The sequence below is a fragment of the Neophocaena asiaeorientalis genome, unplaced genomic scaffold, assembly GCF_003031525.2.
Source record: "Neophocaena asiaeorientalis asiaeorientalis breed wild unplaced genomic scaffold, Neophocaena_asiaeorientalis_V1.1 scaffold29, whole genome shotgun sequence".
Taxonomy (NCBI): Eukaryota; Metazoa; Chordata; class Mammalia; order Artiodactyla; family Phocoenidae; genus Neophocaena; species Neophocaena asiaeorientalis.
The window spans coordinates 5,596,150-5,617,254 of NW_020174423.1; the positions used below are offsets into that span (position 1 = coordinate 5,596,150).

General features: G+C 37.9%; 1 protein-coding gene across 1 annotated transcript in view; it reads right to left on the minus strand.

Annotated features, from left to right (window-relative positions):
• CPQ (carboxypeptidase Q) overlaps positions 1-21,105 on the minus strand; it is a 465,560-nt gene that overhangs the window by 254,740 nt on the left and 189,715 nt on the right. The window contains exon 5 of the mRNA XM_024756593.1: positions 5,895-6,102. Within this exon, the coding sequence (XP_024612361.1) occupies positions 5,895-6,102 (208 nt within the window). The remainder of the gene's footprint in view (positions 1-5,894; positions 6,103-21,105) is intronic.

Genomic DNA, 21,105 nt, shown 5'->3' on the forward strand with positions numbered 1-21,105 from the left:
GAATGGACCAAGCACCGGTGGGTTTCCCAGGTAACAACCCTCATGGGTGCTCTAATGAAGCTGTGAGACAACAAGGGACAGTATGTTTGAGAGTTCTTCGTGCCTAGGAAAGCGATATCAGAGGAAAAAGCACAAGAGAAAGACACAAGTAATGACTTAGTAGGGTTAGCATGGCTTGAATCCTGAATCAACAAAATCCCCCAGATTTAAATGCTATCCATCCAGCTAAAGTGTGCCCAGGCATAATGGAGTATCTTTGAGGTCGAAAGAAATGGGAGTCAGGAAATCTGGAGTCACATTGCAGATGTGTCCTATCAGGCATTTGTTGTGTCTCCTGGGTCAGGTCACTCAGATTCAGTTTCCTCATCTGAAAGTCAGGGAATTGGTACTAAATTGCTAAGATCCGTACCTGTGTGCCTCTGCCTGTCTGAGACTATTCTAAGAGGTAGGATACCCTCTACTGATTTAATAAAAAATAAAACCTATTCATGGATGGCAACAAGTTTCCTATAAATTTTCCAATGCAAATTAGCTCTTTAATGAATGGTAGTAGAATAACATGGCAATTTCAGTGCCAGGGAGGATCAGCTCAGAAGTCAAAGAACTCTCGTTTCCACCCTCTCAGACTCATTCTCAACCATGGATGGGCCTCACAGATACAATGATTTCCCAGGGAAAAAGCTGCCTGAGAGGAAGGAGTTGCAAAGCCTAATGTCAGGGCTTCCAGAGGCCTGCTTTCCCCCAGTGAAATGCACCCCCTCTAAGTGTTCAAGGTCTGCTGAGTCCTGCACAACATGCCCAAATCATGGAGGAGCAGTTTCAGAAGAGGTGGAGAGAGAATTCCGTGCCTGGAGGAGCCAGCTCGTGGGGTTTTAGGAAGAGGGTAGGATTTATGTCTATAATACCCTTATTCTGCCTCTTCACATATTGAAACCCAATAAAGTATTTGTATGATTGGCATTTTTTAAAAAGCCTGTGGTTAATTCAGTCAAGGCTTATGTCTGGATTACGCGGTAGGGTTCTGAAATATGTTAATGCTTCGTTAATCACATATTCACTTTTCCAGAGCTGAAATTCACCACATGTTGTCCATGGATCTCAGGCCAAATCAGAAGGGTTCTTTGCGCGTTAACTGCTTCCCTTTCATCAAGGTGCTGTGCGTGTAAGGGGTTGTGCTGGGCGTCACCACCGAAGAGTATCAGCCACTGCCTGAGTGTTAGCTCACTTTCAAGTCACCCAGGAAGAATAATGGTGATTTCAACATATCCTCATTTTTATTTTTTTAATCTAAAAAAAAATTTTATTAATTTTTATTGGAGTATAGTTGCTTTACAATGTTGTGTTAGTTTCTTGCTGTACAGCACAGTGAATCAGTCATACGTATACACACAGGCACTCTTTTTTAGATTTCCTTCCCATTTAGGTTACCACAGAGCACCGAGTAGAGTTCCCTGTGCTATACAGTCTGTTCTCATTAGTTATCTATTTTATATATAGTAGTGTATATATGTCAGTCCCAATCTCTCAATTCATCCCATCCCCCTTTTCCCCCTTGGTAGCCGTAAGTTTGTCCTCTACATCTGTGACTCTATTTCTGCTTTGCAAATAAGTTCATCTCTACCATTTTTCTAGATTCCACATATAAGTGATATTCTACGATATTTGTTTTTCTCTTTCTGACTTACTTCACTCTGTATGACAGTCTCTAGGCCCATCCACGTCTCTGCGAATGTCACTATATCGTTGCTTTTTATGGCGAATATTCCACTGTATATGTGTACTACATCTTCTTTATCCACTCTGTCGATGGACATTTAGGTGCTTCCATGTCCTGGCTATTGTAAATAGTGCTGCAATAAACATCGGGGTGCACGCATCCTTTTGAATTATGGTTTTCTCTGGATATATGCCCAGTAGTGGGATTGCTGGGTTCTTCTTCATTTTTAGAAATAATTTCCACTCCATCTAGTTTGCTCAGCATTATTTAGCACTATTCTTTAGTATAAAAAGGAGCAAGGTAGCAAGGATGTGTCAGGGATAAGTTAGTCAACCTAAAGTATCAAGACCAACATTTATGTCATTCAGCATACTTATCATTTAAAATAAAGTTGAATGATTTTAGAAAATATTGTCAGAGTTTAGGAGAGCTGAACTCCTTCACTAGCGAATGAAAGAATGGGTCTTAGCTGGTACTGAATCTCCATCATACACTTCCTTTCCCTCTTTCTTCATTCTAATTTTCTGCTCATTTATAAATAGTACTATATTATTTAACCATAACTGCCTCCTATTTAACCCCCCCAAACGTCCCCCTGCATGGTCTCTTTTCTTCCGTCTTCTTCACCTCTGGTCACTTACCTCAGCATTTACCTAGATCATAACCTTTATCTTATAGGGAACAGGAGAGGGGAACTGACAGCATGGAAACACCATTTTGAGATCGGTGTTTTAAAAGATAACTGAACTGCATTGCAAAAATGCAGAAGCAGAAAGAGAACAGAAGAAAAGAAAGTCAGGAGGGAAATAGCAAGGGTCTGAATTAGAACAGTAATGACAGTAAAGACAAGACAGGGACAGATTTTTTTTTTTTTTTTAATAGGCTGAAAGTAGACTGAATAGGAAATGGTTCCTGACTGTAGGACATTAACAAAGAGGAGAGAATGAAAAACAACTTGACGTTTCTGAACTGTGCTGATAGGTAAATATGGTTCCTTTAACAGAGACAAGAAACCAAGGCAAGGTGTTAGGTGTGAGGGAGTTGATGGACTCGAGTTTAGCCATACAGAGCTGCATTCATGGGTGATGTCCAATGTGCCTATGGACAACCAATGTTCCAAATGGGCAGGAAAACTTCTGGATTTAAAGAGAATAGAGATTAAGAAAATCTTCTACTTGTTTTCTTCCTTTATTCTTCTCTTCATTTTACTGAATTAAAATATGCATTGAGAAGCTACTGCATGCCAAGTTCTTGGATAGGGAAAAAAAGGAGAGAAAGTAAATAGAATGCTCAGGGCATCTGCAAGTTCTGGTGGGAGATGACAGCATAACAATGGCATAAAGTGGTGGGATGAGGGGAGGGTTCCCAGAGGAGGCTTTATCAGGGACGGACGGTGCTTACTAAGGTTCATTAACTCACCTCACACCTGGAGGGGAGGACACATGCTTTCCACTTCCCTTTCTGGTCTAGACATGCCCTGTGGTTCCAGGCAGGCTATAAGGCAGATTCCTCCCCAAACACAGACACATGGACTTCACTTCACTGCACTCACCCACATTCCTTCTGGGCAAATGATACTGCGACTTCTTTGTGGGAGACCTTTTGTTAATCTTCTATCTTTTACATGTAGGCAACAAGGTATTTATAACTAACTCTTGGAATGCTGGGCAACGTTATGATAGAGGTAAAAGTTTAATCCTGACTCCTGGGACAGCTCTGAAATTGTCCATCACTCTCCCGGAGGAGGCGCTGCCCCCATGGAATACTGAGGATGAAGCATCTTGACAGAGATGAGGGTCCTTAAGATTCAGGCCAGCCCCACAGTTCCACCCCTAGGCACCTACCCAAGGAGGAATGAAAACATACGGCCATAGGGAGACTTACACAAGACTTATACAAGAATGTTCACAGACACTTTCCTCATAACAGTCAAAAACTAAAAACCACCCAAATGTCCATCATCAGCGGTGAATGGATAAACACACTGTGAAATGTGTCTTGGGCTGCAGAAGCTGCAGGGTTGAGGTGATGCTGTGAAATATTACCCAGCAGTATAAAGGCATGGACAGCAGATACAACAACACGGATGAACCTCAAAAGCATTAATGCTGAGTGAAAGAAGCCAGCCCGAAGACCCCGCTTACATGATCCCCCCTATATGAAACTCTCGAGAAGAAAAGGCTATGGTTCCTTAAAGCAGATCAGTGGTGCCCAGGGCACAGGGGAGTAGACTGCACAAGGGAACATTTGGGGTGATGAAAATACTCTCTGCTACGAATGTGCTTACACTACTGGATTACAGTTTTCAACACTCATCGAATTGTACACTTAAATTTGGTAAGTTTATTTTATGTAAATTATACCTCAATAAAACTGATTGGAAAAACAGTCACGCAGGGCTGAGGAGGAGAGGCCCGAGCACGCTCAGCTGGAAGATGCCGGCGGTTCCCGGGAAGCTCTGAGCCAGCACTACCTCAACCCTCCAGCTGCTGCAGCCCGAGAACGCCTCCGCTTTATAATGCTTTGACCTCAGAGCCCGACAGCCACTGGCCATTTCAGATTAAGGTTCCAATAACTCACTCACCTTGCCACCCACCCTTAGGCCAGAATCAGCCTGTTCATCCAGACAACTGATAATATATAATCCTAACCTCCTCCCACCCTGGACTAGGGATTACTCAGTACCTGAAACGTGGACTCTTGGCTCTTCTGTTGTTCTCGGTTTCCTAAAGAGACAAGGGGCTGGGCTTATTTGTTTTCTCAACATTTAAAACTACAGTTTCGGGCTTCCCTGGTGGCGCAGTGGTTGAGAGTCCGTCTGCCGATGCCTGGGACACGGGTTCATGACCCGGTCCTGGAAGATCCCACATGCCGCGGAGTGGCTGCACCCGTGAGCCATGGCCACTGAGACTGCGTGTCCGAAGCCTGTGCTCCGCAACGGGAGAGGCCACAACAGTAAGAGGCCCGCATACCGCAAAAAAAAAACTACAGTTTTTCTACACTGTCTGACTCTCCATGGTCCTACTGAGATCTTGCTTTTCCGTTATCCCTGCGGCCGTAACCCCAGGGTTGATGCATGCCCAGGTCCAGGGAGCAGGTCATTTAGGAAGGGAGAAGAGGGTCCTAAAACGTAAAACGCATCTTTACCGCAGCGCAACTCTTTAAGTGTGAGAGAGGCCCTGAGTCAGGACACGTGCAGAAGGACTGTTTCTCCATTACTATGTGTCTGTTCCTTCATCCCACTGACGTTCTTAAACAAAATACAAGTCTGAACTGCCCAAACAGCTATATTTTTAAGTGCTATTTTCAGAATTTCAATAACTACTAATAAAGAAGGTTTGTACCAGAAACCTTATGAAAACCATCTTTTGTACACTTGATGTCATAGGAAGTAAACTGACATGACATTCAATGAGTGCATGTGATGCGACAAACACTATAGTAGGAGGCTATCAGATATACATTATCTAGTCTAGTCCTCATAGTAATCCTGTTCCTTACATACACCATCCCTGTCTTTGTAGATAAATTCTCTAAGACTTAGAGAATAAGTAACTTGCTGAAGTCATTTAAGCTTCGGCTAGTATACAGTTTGAATACGCATCTAAGACTATTTGAAGTTTCCAAAAAAAAAAACCCCCAAAACCCTCTAAAGGTTTCACATAAACTGTGGTCTATAGCTTGGATTAATATGCACAAGGTCCTGGGTTTGAGTCCTTTCTCAGCCATTTACTAGCTGTATGGACCTTAGGCAAGTGAGTTTCCTTTAGGTTAATTTCTCCACCCGCAAAATAAAGAAAATAGACTTAGTTCACAGAGCTTTGAAAGGATGGAGGAAGGTAAGTCACACAATAAGCACGCTGTCAACTACTGGTATGATCTCAAATGCCAAGTGGCTCCAAATGGAAGAAATACAACACATATGGACAAATACTGCCCTCAACTATTCAGAGTTGAATTTCCACACAGTGGATCATATTATGCCCTTCAGTTAGTCCTGCCCTTCTTCGGTCAAAGTAGTAAACTCTTGAAGGAAAAACAAAAAAATGTCTGCTTTTAAGGAGTCTATGAAGACCCTCTCTGCAGACTCATTCTCTCTTTCCTAAACTGTCTCTAAAAACTGAAACTTGACCACAGCACCTTATTCCCAGACAGCCCATCCCTTGCCTTCACTCACCTGCTCCGGATACTTGCTACCGATGATCTCTGCTACGGTGTTGAAGGAATCAGCGTCTGGGTAGTTCTTTGCCCCCATCTTCAGCTGAATGACAATTCTGCTCCCACGAGAAGCCATTCTTGACATCATCTCTGCATCTTCCACCGTAATACAAGCTGTTGGGATCTTTGGCACACCATCCTGGTATTCCTGAATACCTGTGTGAGGGCTTGAGAAAAGAAGCCACCAGGTTACCTTGAAAGTGGAAATGGACCAAAAAAGTATTTTTAAAAAGACTTTCACTGACCTCTGTTTTCATGTGAGGAACGGAAAGGGTGGGCAACATTGGTTTACTTGCTTTTGATGTGAATGTAATTTTTCTTTTTGATAAAAATAACTTAGAAACTTCAATTTAATAAAAACTTCATTGAAAACATTACATGAAGTTTATTACTTCATTACATGACGTCTAGGCTGCAGACTAGAAGGCTCACACGTCTGGAAGAAAACTGGTACAACCAGCACTCTGGTCACTGACTGGCTCGAGAGCTACTCTCTTCCCACCCAAACACAGAGGTCTGCATATGTAGAACACTGTGTACGAAAACCATAGAACAACATCTGGGGAAATGTTTGGATTCCCAGGAAGAAAAGTGCCAGATAAACCCAGGTCTGTGATTTCACTGCCACAAGAAAAAGAAAACTATTATGATTTTGGCATGAAGGGGGAAATATCACCCCAAATCGTCAAGTTTTTTCTGCTAATTTCCAGATGCTTCTCACATCACTGGAAACACTTGTAACTGAAGTTGATATTAATCTAAATTGGAGTTGATATTGATTCAACCTCTCCCCATGCTGAGTTTATCAAATTCACTTTCCAGAACTGTTTTCAAACTGTCCCCTTTTACCTCTGAGGTAAAACTCCAAACCACACCACCACAACTCGCTCAGGACCATAGCTTCTGAGCGCTCACCATATCCCATCAGTCTGTTCCTGTCTTCTGTGGAAGCACAAGCTAACAGCCTCCCTTTCCAAATTAAGTTTTCTTTTTGTACTTCCATACTTGTTTCAGGTTGTCTCATATTTAGAGAAAAGCCTTTTTCCTCCTTTGAGCCATAACACATTTCTCTCCTGTCCAAGTGACTCCAATCAGCACGTGCATAAACGCGAAGATCCAGTCTTATCACTGATTTCTCGGTGTGACTGTTATTGCTGTGACCGTGTATCAGGTGACTATTTACTGACTTAGAGACACTGCATGACACAGTGATTAAGAATACAGGTTCTGGGGCAAGAATGTCTGGGTTCAAATCTGGGCTGTGCTACTTATTGCTAATTGGCCTTGGGCAAGTTACACGTCTTTGCATCAGTGGCTTCGGCTATGATTGGCGATGATAATTATAATACCTATTTCATAGTTATTTTGCAAATTTAGTTAACTTATACAAATAACTCACTTACCCTGGAACATAGTAAGCCCTTAATAAGTGTTAAATATTTATTATACTAACTTATCTATTACATTAACCCTGCAGAGAGAGACTGTGTAATCTCAAGTCCTTAGACTTAGACCATCTAAATACATCCTTTATGGACATTTCTTAACTGCTGACTGAAAATTATATTCTTCATTAGAGAGAGACAAATGACTTATAAATTCAAAACTTATAAAGCAGAAACCCTGAATCTGAATCCCTGTTCTGGAATATGCCTAATCCACTCTATCTTCCAGTTTAGGTCACATCCTGGCTTTACCATTCTCCACCTGCCTGACACCAAGCAACTTAGATTACCTCTCTGTTTCTGAGTTTCCACATCTGAAAAGTAGAGAATAATATTAGTACTGACCTCATAAGACTGCTATGAGGAATATAAGAGATAGTATATGTAAAGGATTTTAAAGTGCTTGGCGTATAGGAATTACTTAGCAAACATTAGTTGTTATTATTATTTCTTCAGTGTTAATTTTCCCCACTGAGTTGGTAGAGTGGTTAATGACCAAAAGTATTTTGAAACACGTAGAAAGACAATGTAAATATTTATTATTCATATTACCTTACGTGATGTCTAGGATTCAACAAACTCTCCTTGTTCTCAGGCTCTCTGACTCAAAAGGAGGTCAGGGTAACACCTCTTAATAGGCTCTTTTAAATAATGTTTCTAAACAAATTGGTACTAGTAAGTTACAGGTAAGACTTCTTAATTTGGGGACAGTGAATTGGGCATACACCAGTGGCTCCACTGAGGAAAATGGCATTTTCCAACTGTGGTTCTGAATTCAAGATATAAAAAGCTTCTAACTTGTTTCTACAATTAAGCATGTTCTCCAGTGGTTGAGTATTCAGCATTGTTCAGTAGAAGCAGGCAGAGTGAACACTCAACAGTTCCATTTAGAGTCCTGTGTTTTTACTGTCAATTGTCCTGCAGGAGGTGATCACCATAAACATCACCTTCCTGGCCCCACTTACAAGCCCCACTTGCATTTAACAATAGCAAATGGTAAACTACAAAGGAAGTCATAAAAAATCAAACCAAGAACATTTAAAGATTAATACCAATTCTTCACAAAGTCTTTGAAAAAATACAAGAGGAGGGAACACTTTCCAACTCATTCTACAAGGCCACTGTTAATAAGAACAAAACTAGACATAGACCCTACAAGAAAAAAACTATAGGCCAATATCTCTTATGAATATAAATGCAAGAAACAAAATCAACAAAATACAAAATGATACTGCAACACATGAAAAGAATTTTACACCATCACCGAGTGGTATTTACTCCAGAAATGCAAGGTTGATTTAACATCAGAAAATCAATCAATGCAGTGTATTATAATAATATAATAAAGGACAAAAACCACGTGATCATCTCGATAGATGCTGACAGTCTTCGACAAAATCTAACACTCCTTCATGATAAAAACACTCAACAAACTTTGAATGGAAGGGAACTTCCTCAACCTAATAAAAGGTATCTATGAAAAACCCACAGCTAACGTCATACATAGTGGTAGAAGACTGAATGTTTTTCCCCTGAGATCAGAAACAAGGCTAGGATGTCTGCTCCGCCCGCTTCTATTCAATGTTGTACTGGAGGTTCTAGCCAGGAAAATCAGACAAGAAAAAGAAATAAAAGAGATCAAGGTTGGAAACAAAGAAGTAAAACCATCTCTGTCCACAAATGGTCACGTATATAGAAAATCCTAAGGAATCCACATGCCCACACAAAAAAAAACTCTTAGAACGAATTCACAAGCTCAGCAAAGTTGCAGGATACAATATCAATATACAAACATCAATTGCACAGTAGTCATAAACAATACAGTGTAGTAGCCGTACAGTAGCAATGAACAATGTGAAAGTTAAGTAAACAACTGCATTTCCATTAGCAACAAAAAGAATAAATACTACAAATAAATTTAACAAAAGAAGTGCAAGATTCGTACAATGGAAACTGCAAAATGTTGTTTAAATAAATTAAAGAAGATCCTAATATATTGAAAAGTGCCCCATGCTTATGGATTAGAAGACTTTACATTCTTAAGATGGTAATACTCCCCAAATTGATTTACAGATTCCATGCAATTCTTCTCAAAATTCCACCTGCCTCTTTTGAAGAAATTTACAAGATGATTCTAAAATTCATATGGAAAAGCAAGGGACTTAAAATAATCAACACAAGTTGAAAAAGTAGAAAAAAATTGGTGGACTCACACTGCTAAATTTAAAAACATACTACAAATCAATAGTAATTAAAAAAGCGGTACTGGTATAAGGATAGACACATAGCTCAACAAAATAGAATTGAGAATACAGAAATAAAGTTTATAAGATTGGTCAATTCATTTTCAACGAGGGGGCCAAGATAATTCAATGGGGATAAAACAGTGTTTCCACAAATGATGCTGGGGCCAACCAGATACCCACATGAAAAAGAGTGAAGTTGCACCCCTACATCACACACAAAAACATCCAAAATGAATCACAGACCTAAATGTAAACTGGCACACATATGTTTAGAGCACTACTCAGAATAGTCCAAAGGTGGAAACAACCCTAATGTCCATCAATTGACGAGTAGATAAACAAATTTGGTATATCTATACAATGGAATAGTATTCAGCAATAAAAAAAATAATGTTCTGAAACACGCTACAACGTGAACGAACCTTGAAAACCTTGAGCCTTCTTTCACTTCTTTCCTAAGTGAAAGAAGCCAATCACACAAGACCACATATTGTAAAATTCCACTTATAAGTAATGTTCAGAATAGGCAAATTCACAGAGGTAGAAAGTAAATTTTAGGTTGCCTTGCACTGTTGGAAGGGACAGGGAAATGGGAAGTGAATGCTAACTGTTAGGGATTTCTTTTCAGGATGATGAAAATGTTCTAAACTAAAATTAGACAGTGATGGTATTTGCACAACTCTTTGAATATACTAAAAAACACCAAACTGTGTGTTTTGTTAAAATGGTAAATTGTATGGTTTGTGAATTTACCCCAATAAAACTTCTATTAGAAGTTTAAAGAATCAAAATAAAAATCTTAAGGTTCCAGACTTCTCTTTAAGAGGAAAATCCTGGTATCTTTTTCATTCAAAAATCATGCTTCTATGGCTCTGGTTTATGACATGTATGAAAACAAAGCCTGCTGGTCTCTGTGCTTGTAGGAGAGTATACCCAAAATATAAAATGAACATGGAAACTGTAAGTCTTAATAAGCTTTTCAAATTTTACTAAATTTCTTGTGTATGTTTTGTAAAGTGATATACCGAAGTCAGCTGAATATTGTCTTTTATCTACATAAAATAAGTGCAAGGTTTAAACAAATACATTTTGACATTTCCCACCTGATTACCACACATCAGTCAAACTCCCTTAATGCTAGTCACTTTTCACTAGCTGTTTATAAAAGATACCAGGCACTTTGTTTTTGAGCACTTCAAAATTTGCAAAGCTCAAATCAACTATTGGAACTGGGTGTCAGCTTGTGATGTTAAATATCCAACATGAGGAAAATTATGTATCCTTACTGAGGAATATGTAGGTTTTCATAGGGGCATAGAGTACATTGATTGAAGTAAAAATTATTCACAACACAGTGAAGTCTTGGAATGTTTCCTAAAGAAAGGGTCTAGAGGTGGGAATGATTTATGAGGACTGCAAGCTTTTGAAGCTATAGTTTCTTGTTTCTATGACAGGTTTTTTTTAACTTCCTTATTAGGATGGTTAAAAGAGCACCTATTCTGTTTATCGGAAAGGCTTGTTTGCTTTAAAAATCAAAGCAAAATTCAATCAAACCTCATAAGATTGCTATGAGGAATATAAGAGATAGTATATGTAAAGGATTTTAAAGTGCTTGGCATATAGGAATTACTTAGCAAACATTAGTTGTTATTATTAGTTTTTATTATTATTTCTTCAGTGTTAATTTTCTTCAGTGTTTGATTGAAAATAACTCTCTTGGAAAAATTACAATTGACTTTATTAAATTTTTTTAGATCTACAACTTTAAGAGTAAATTCATCTCAGACTTTTATACTGTCATTAACAACAATAAGAGTAAATTGATCTCAGGCGTTTATACTGTCATTAAGAATACAAAAGCAAAAGGATTCATTTACACCATAATTTCGCAAAAAAGGAAACCCTGAAATATTTCCAACTCCCACAGGTTAAAAATAAAAAACGAAAACAAAAATAGCCTGACCAAGAGAGAGGGGCAGGACTAAATTTCATTCCTAATTTCTATAATTCAGTTGAAATGGCAGAAGAGAGAGAAGAAAAAGTCAAATTCTTGAATTCTATTCCATATTGATGACAGACCCCCACATAAGCAAAACTCAACCAACGTGTTTAATATCATATTCATGGGCAGATCTCAGTAAGGAGACTATTACAGGCACAGCATCAGAGAGATGTACCTTCTTGCAAAACAGAGGAACCCAGCCAGCTCCACAAGACTGTGAGACAGAAGGAAGATGGTCAAAATGCTTAGAGGAATAAAACCACGTGAATTTTTAACATCCACAGCATATAGGAAGGGCTTTCAGGTAATTTCTCTAAGACACAAAAATGTAAAGACCTGCCTGTAAAATAAATAGAAAAGAGAATTCAATATACCTAAAAAAAATTTTATATTTAATATTTTTGTTACCTAGAAAGTACTACATAAATACTAGTTTCATTATTATTAGATATTTTGTAACCTAAAGTAATCATCAAAAATATATTTGTTCCCTTTTTTCCTTTCTGATCTTGTTCTTCTGTATAAGTTACAATTTTCTGCTAATGTACAGTTATTTCATCACCTTAATTTGTTTTTTTCTTATATGCTACTTGAATCTTTACAATTTCTAAAAGGAATTATGTATTAAGTAAGATGAAAATCTACCTTGGAATAACAAAAATGTTACAATAGATAATTTCTTTAATAAAAATGATAATAATGATAAAGATATGGAGGAACATAAAAATCACTGATAAATGAAGATGGTAACTTTAACCAACAAAATGCTCTATCCATTTTACTAACTAAATATTGTTTTGAGTTTAAGCCTCAATGGGAAACATTTCTGATTAACTGGACTGGAAAGTATTTAACGATCATCTGACCCAAGATCTCTGTCTTCTCAGTCACAAATATCCTAAGTTTCTATTATTAACTCTGTTAAACTATGCTAATCTCTCATTACCCTCAGAGCCCAACATCCTCTTATTAGAACAGAACTGAAGATATAATAGCACATGGTACAGACTGAATGTTTGTGTCCCTCCAAAAGTTATATGTTGGAATTCTAACCCCACATGGTGATGGTTTTAGGAGGTGGGGTCTTTGGCAAGTGACTAGGTCATGAGGACATAGCCTACCTGCGTGGTATTAGTACCCTTATAAAAGTGGCCCCAGAAAGATCCCTCACTCCTTCCACCACATGAGGTTACAGTGAAAAAACAGTTGTCTAGGAAGTGGGTGCTCGCCAGACACTGAGTGTGCGGGCACCATGATCTTGGGACTTCCCAGCCTACAAAACTGTAAGAAATAACCATTGGTTGTTCATAAGACCCCAGTCCATAGTATTTTTGTTATAAAAGCCTAAACAAACTAGACAGCATATTTTGTCAGAAGGGAAACAAGATAAAGCCATTTGAATTATTTAATATCCATTCTTTTTTTTTTTTTGATGTGGACCATTTTTAAAGTCTTTATTGAATTTCTTACAATATTGCTTCTAATATTTTATGTTTTGGGGTTCTTTTGTCTGCAAGGCATGTGGGATCTTAGCTCCTCAACCAGTGGTCGAACCCACACCTCCTGCATTGGAAGCTGAAGTCTTAACCACTGGACCACCAGGGAAGTCCCTAATTTGCATCCTTGATTAAAACTCTGGGGGAAAAAAAGGAATGGTTGATTTCTTTCTTGACATGAAGAAAATATTTTTAAAACAAAGCATCAGATAATCATACAAAGGTCAGATCAAGATGGCAGAGTAGGAGGATGTGGAGCTCACCTCCCCCCACAAACACATCAAAAATACGTCTACACGTGGAACAATTATCATGGAAAACTACGTGGAAACTGGCAGAAGAGCTCCTGTACAACCAGAGCTGCAAGAAAGATTTCCACATAACTGGGTAAGGATGGAAAAAAGGCATAGGGTTGGGACCTCCACCGCTGGGAGGGATCTGAAAGAAAAAGGTCTTCACAGGCAGGCCCTCGCCCTGGGGACTGAGTAGGCTGAGCGACAGACTGGGTGTCCCAGTCTTGGGGTCCTACATGGAGAAGACAAGCCCTCTTGGCTGCTGGGAGAACCGCAGGAACTGGAGAAGGGCTGGAGAAGCCTAGACTCTACTCATAACGAGTGTGCAGGTGCTGGCTTGCCAACAAACAGAGTGGAGAGAGCTCTGCATGGTGGCTGCCACCTCACCACTCTTCTGAATCCAAGTGGGGTGAACACCCCGGCCCTGCCCACTCCACACCACATCTTGGCACTGGATCTGAGGTGGACAGGCCCTGGGAGAAGACTCAATCTAGAGATGCAGAGGAGGCTAGGGGGTGTGGGGGATGGTCCAGGTGGGGCAGCTGCAACCAGTGCTGGCACTAACTCAGTCTGCACTAATGAAGCAGCCCACTTCAATTTCTCCAGCCACAGTGCCCCAACTCCCAACCCCCACCTAGTGAATGCTCCAGCCCCACCCACTCCACACCACAGCCTTGCCCTAGATCACACAATGCTAGATGACATTGTACTAGATGACTACAACAGGGGAAGGGACACAACTTGGGTTGCGACTGAGTGGACCTGCAGACACCTGCACAGGCAATACCATCAGATCTCTGTGAGTGCACAAGCCTCACTTTGGGGCAAAACACACACTCAAAGGGAACAGAGTCTGCTTGAGCCCAACCCTCAGGACTTCTGCTCCAGCAACTGCGGAGCAGACCCCACCCCAACAGGCCAGTGATAGCTATGGAGCAGAGAGAAAGTTCCACCTCACATGCTGCATAGGCTTTCAATCCTCCAACACCAACTATACTCCCTACCAAGGTGATGGTGGCCAGCACACCCCGAGGAAAGACATGGCTGGTGTCTACATCAGAACCAGCCCTCACACCAAAGACATTGGATAAACACAGTCTACATAGGGACACTCCCACATAAAAACACCCCTTCAAGACCACAATAGGTAACTATTCCTCCTAAATTCACAGAGACAGAGAAAGTTGAGTAAAATGAAAAGGCAGAGGAACTACTCCCAATTAAAAGAGCAAGAGAAAACACCTGAAAAACTAAATAATGAGACAGAGATCATCAGTCTACCAGACACTGAATTCAAAAAGGAGGTAATAAAAGTGCTAAATGAATTAAGAAAGATTATTAATATAAATGCAGATCATTGTAACAAGGAACTAGAAACTATAAAGATGACCCAATAAAAAATAGATAATTCAATTTCTGAGATTAGAAAGCAATCTAGAAGCAATGAATAGCTGAGTAAATGACACAGAAGAACAGAAGAACAAATAAGTGATCTGGAAAATAGAATAAGGGAAATTGCCCAATTAGAAGAGCAGACAGAAAAACAAATGGAAAAAAAAAAAGCAACATACAAGATCTCTGGGATAATATGCCAACTTACACATAATAGGGGTTCCAGGAGGAGAAGAGAGAGAGAAGGGGATCAAAAATGTATTTGAAAAAATTATGGCTGGAAACTTCCTGAACCTAAAGAAAGAACCAAATATTCAGGTACAGGAAGAACAGAAAGTCCCAAACAAGATGAACCAAGACAGACCCACACCAAGGCATATCATAATTAAAATAGAAAAAGTTAAAGAGAATTCTAAAGGCAGCAAGAGAAAAACAAAGTGTCACTTACAAGGGAACCCCCATAAAGGCTATCAGCTGATTTCTCTGCAGAAACTTGGTGGGCCAGAAGTGTGTGGCATGATATATTCAAAGTCCTGAAAGGGAAAAATCTGCAACCTAGGATATTCTATCCAGCAAGATTATCATTTAGAAGAGAAGAAGAGATAAAGAATTTATCAGACAAGAAAATCTAAAAGAATTCAGCAATACTAAACCTACCCTAAAAGAAATGTTGAAAGATCTTATCTAAATGGAAAAGAAGCAAGAATCCATAGGAAAGGGAAAATCCTAACTGGAAAGGCAAATACAGACTAAGGGTTGAAGATCACTTAAGTAAGCCAGATTTTTTTTTAAGTCGTAAAAGTGACTATATAACTACAATAAACAGTAAAAGGGATAAGCATGAAGATACAAAATAGGACATCCAAAACACAAAATGTGGCAGAGGGGAGTAAAAAATGTACATCTTTTAGAATGTGTCTGAACTTAAATGATGATCACTTTAAAGCAACTATATATAGTTATAAGTCAACATACATGAACCCCATGGTAACAACAAATCCAAACCCACCAAAAAACCAAAAAGAAAGGAACTGAAGCATACTACAAAAAAAAAAAATCATCAAACCACAATAGGAAAAACAAAAAGAAGAAATGAACAAAGAAAGACTCCAAAAACAACTGGAAAACAAGGAATAAAGTAGTACATACCTATCAATAATCACATCAAATGTCAATGGACTAAATGTTCTGATCAAAAGACATAGAGTGACTTAGTGGATAAAAAAAAAAAAGCAAGAACCGTCAATATGCTGCCTACAAGAGACTCACTTCAGGGCAAAAGACACATGCAGACTGAAAGTGACAGGATGGGAAAAGACATTTCATGCAAATGGAAATGACAAAAAAGAGGGGTTAGCAATATTCGTATCAGACAAAATAGACTTTAAAACCAAGGCCATAAGAAAGACTAGAAAAGCATTATATAATGATAAAGGGATCAATACAAGAAGATATTACACTTGTTAACATACATACATCCAATACAGCAGCACCTAAATATATAAAGCAAATACTAAGAGACATAAAGGGAGAAATTGACAATAATACAATAATAGTAGGACTTTAACACCCTACTGACATCCATGGACAGATCATCCAGACAGAAAATCAATAAGGTAAGAGAGGTCCTAAATGACACAATAGACTAGTTGGACTTAACTGATATCTACAGGACATTACACCCCCCAAAAAACAGAAGACACATTCTCTCAAAGCATGCATGGAACATTCTCCAGGATAGACCATACACTGAGTCACAAAACAAGCCTCCACAAATGTAAAAGTATAGAAATAATATCAAGCATCTTTTCCGACCACAACAGTAAGAAACTAAAAATCAACTACAGAAAGAAAAATGAGAAAAGAACAAACATGTGGAAGCTAAACAATATGCTACTAAGAAACCAGTAGTCCAATGATGAAATCAAAGAAGAAATAAAAAAAAAATCTCAAGACAAACGAAAATGAAAACACAACTTTACAAAATCCACGGGATGCAGCAAAAGCAGTTCTAAAAGGGAGGTTCACAGCAATACAGGCCTTCCTCAAGAAAAAAGAAAAATCTCAAATAAACAACCTAACCTACCATCTAAGATAATTACCAAAAAGAGAGCAAATGAACCCTAAAGTCAGCAGAAGAAAGGAAATAATAAAGATCAGAGAGGAAATAAATAAAACAGAGATCAGAAAAACAATAGAAAGAAATCAATGAAACCAACAGCTGCTTATATTTTTTAAAGATAAAGAAAATTGACAAACTTTTACCCAGGCTAAGCAAGAAGAAAAGAGGGAGGGCACTGCTAATTATTAGAGAAATGCAAATCAAAACCACAATAAGGTATCACCTCACACCAACAGAATAGCTATCATTAAAAAGTTTACAAATAACAAATGTTGGAGAGGATGTGGAGAAAAGGGAATACACTGTTGGTGGGAATGTAAATTGGTGCAGCCACTATGGAAAACAGTATGGAGGTTCCTTAAAAAACTAAAAATAGAACTACCATATGATCCAGAAACTCCACTCCTGGGTATATATCCAGAAAAAACAAAAGCACTAATTTGAAAAGATACATGCACCTCAATGTTCACAGCAGCAGTATTTACAACAGCTAACACATGGAAGCAACCCAAATGCCCACCAACAGATAACTGGCTTAAGAAGATGTGGGGTGTGTGTGTGTGTGTGTGTGTATATATATATATATACACACACAATGATACATAAACAATGGAATATTACCCAGCCATAAAAAAGAATGAAATATTGCCATTTGCACCAACACAGATGGACCTAGAGAACATTATACCTAGTGAAATAAGTCAGAGAAAGACAAACACTGTATGATATCACTCACATGTGAAATGTAAAAAGTAATACAAATGAATCTATATACAACACAGAAACAGACTCACAGACATAGAAAACAAACTTATGACTACCAAAGTGGAGGGAAGGAGAGACAAATTAGAGGTATGGGATTAACAGATACAAACTACTATATACAAAATAGATAAGCAACAAGGATTTACTGTATAGCATAGGGAATTATACCCAATATCTTGTAATAACATAGTAGAACATAATCTGGAAAAAAAACTGAATCACTATGCTGTACACCTGAAACTAACACAATATTATAAGTCAACTATACTTCAATCAAAAAATTAAAAATTTTAAAATTAAAAATAAAGCATCAAAGCATGCATGGAACATTCTCCAGGATAGATCATACACTGAGTCACAAAACAAGCCTCCACAAATGTAAAACGATAGAAATAATACCAAGCATTATTGGTATTATTCCTTATTGGTATTATTGGTATTATTCTAGTGTTTCCTTCAGTACTTAGCTTAGAATCAGCTAAGTACTGAAGGAAACACTAGAGCCATGTTCTCAAGGTGTTTTCTGCAGAATACTAGGTCTAAGAAACCTTGTAAGGGGCAAAAGATTCCCTGTTGAGATACAGTCATGAAACACTGAGCGTTATCTCCCTGTTTTGAGGAGTCAAGAAGCACATTAGGCTATTGATAGGCTCTGAGAAGTAACATACCTAAGAAAAATGTTTGACTAACTAAGCATTCCCAAACTTAATTGACTATAGAAGCTTTTTTTTGTAACACTTTTATCATTGCATAGTCTTATCTAAGAAATACATTGATTCACTCTCCTTAAAGGAGGACCAAGAAAATGCCTGGGCATTTTCCTTCAACGATCAATTCAAATAGCCCTTTCTCTGTAAAGACTTTTGAATACCACTAAGGCAGAGTTGGAGACTCACTCCCCTGTGTACCCCTGCTTCCCCCTCTATACTTCTGTCTATAATCCTAATGATATTGTTATATTCATGTGTTTAAACACCACCTATTACATATGAGCTCCTCAAGAGTCTCGACCATGTCTAATTATTCTTTGTACAGCAAGAACATGTAGCTTCTACCATATTTTAAGTATTTATAGTTTCTACCATATTTTTAAGTGTTCAACAAATACATATATTCTGTATATATATTTGTTGAACATACACACACACACACACACACACACACACACACACACATATATATATATATCTCCTATTGGTTCTCTTTTTCTAAAGAATCCTGACTAAAAGTTAAATTTACTTTTATTTGCAGACAAATATATTCCCAACATTTGCAACAACCAAAGTAGAAAAATCAGTATATTGCATATTTAAAAATTATAAATATTAGGGCTTCCCTGGTGGCGCAGTGGTTGAGAGTCTGCCTGCCGATGCAGGGGACATGGGTTTGTGCCCCAGTCCAGGAAGATCCCACATGCCATGGAGCAGCTGGGCCCATGAGCCATGGCCGCTGAGCCTGCGTGTCCGGAGCCCGTGCTCCGCAACGGGAGAGGCCACAACAGTGAGAAGCCCGCGTACCACAATAAATAAATAAAATAAAATAAAATAAAAATTATAAATATTAAAACTTTCCTTTTAAAAACATACAGCTCCATATCAAGTAAATAAATCCAAATTACTGAAAGAAGGCATTATAGAAGATTCTTGGAAGATGGCAGAGTAAACCTGCCTTTCAAAAATTGCTCGAGGGAGTCCTGCAGGGTGAAATGAAAGGACACTAGACAGTAACCTGAAGCTATATAAAGAAATAAAGATCACACTAAAGATTAATAAACAGGCAATTATTTGAGCTATTTTTATTGTAAGAATGGATTGTAGCTCCACTTTCAGTTTTTTGTAAGATTTAAGAGACTAATGCATTTAAAATAATTTTTAGTTTATGCATTGGGGCACATAATATACGAACACATAATTTTGTAACATCAACAACCAAAAAGGTTGGGGAAGGAGCTATAAAGGAACAGAGTTTTTATATGTCACTGAAGTTAAGTTAATCTAAATTCAAATTAGTGTTATAACTTTAGAATGTTAAATGTAATCCCCATGGTAACCACAAAGAAAATAGCTCTAGAATATAAACAAAAGGAAATGAGAAAGAAATGTAAACATTCCACTACAAAATAATAAACTAAACATAAAAGAAGATAGTAATGCAGGAAATGAGGGACAAAAAAGGTATAAAGAAAGCAAATAGCAAAATGACAGAAGTCCCTACTTATCAATAATTACTATAAATGTAAATGGATTAAACTCTTTAATCAAAAGACAAAGATTGGCAAAATTGATTTTTTTAAGTGACTCAACCATCTCCTATCTACAAGAGACTTACTTTGAAGCCAAAGACACAAACATATTGAAAGTGAAAGAATGGAGAAAGATATTCCTTGCAAATAGTAAGCAAAGGAGAACAGAGATGGCTATACTAGCATCACACAAAATAGACTTTGAATCAAAAAGAGTTTATAAGAGAAAAAGAAGGACATTATTTATTAATAAAAGAGTTGATACAGGAAGAAGATATGGCAATTATAAACATGTATGCACCTAATGACAGACTATCAATATATATGAAACAAACACTGACAGAATTAGAATTGAAGGTAGAAACAGACAGTTCTTAAATAATAGACTTCAATACTCAACTCTCAATAATGGACAACAAGCAGACTGAAGATAAGTAAGGAAATAGAGGACTTAATGCAGTAAAGAAACTAGATCTAACAGACATATACAGACCACTCTACACAACAACAGCATACACATTCTTCTCAAGTCCACATGAAATGTTTTCCAGGGTAGACCAAATGTTAGGCCAAAAACTAAGTCTCAATAGCTTTAAAAAGATACATGTGCAAAGTATGTTCCACATACCACAGCAAAATAAAGTTAGAAATGAATATCAGAAGGAAAACTTGAAAATTCACAAATTTGTGGAAAGTAAATGACACACTCTTAACCAACCATTGGATCAAAGAAAAAAATCACAAGGGAAATTATAAAATATTTACAGAGGAGAGAAAACAAAAATACAACATATCAAAGCTTATGGGACACAACAAAAGCAGTGCTAAGGGGGAAAATTATAGCTATAAATGCTTACATTAAAAAACAAGAAAGATCTCAAAAAGCAACCTAACTTTACAACTTAAGGAACTAGAAAGTAAAAAACAAACTAAACCCAAAGCTAGAAGAAGGAAGAAAATAAAGTTTAGACCAGAGATAAATGAAACAGAGAACAGAAAAACAACAGAGAAAATCAATGAAACCAAAAGTTGGTTCTTTGAAAAGATCAACAAAATTAACAAACCTTTAGTTATCTGGACTAAGAAATAAAGAGAGAAGAATCAAATTTCTAAAATCATAAATGAAAGTGAGGATATTACTACCAATTGCACAAAAATAAAAAGGAT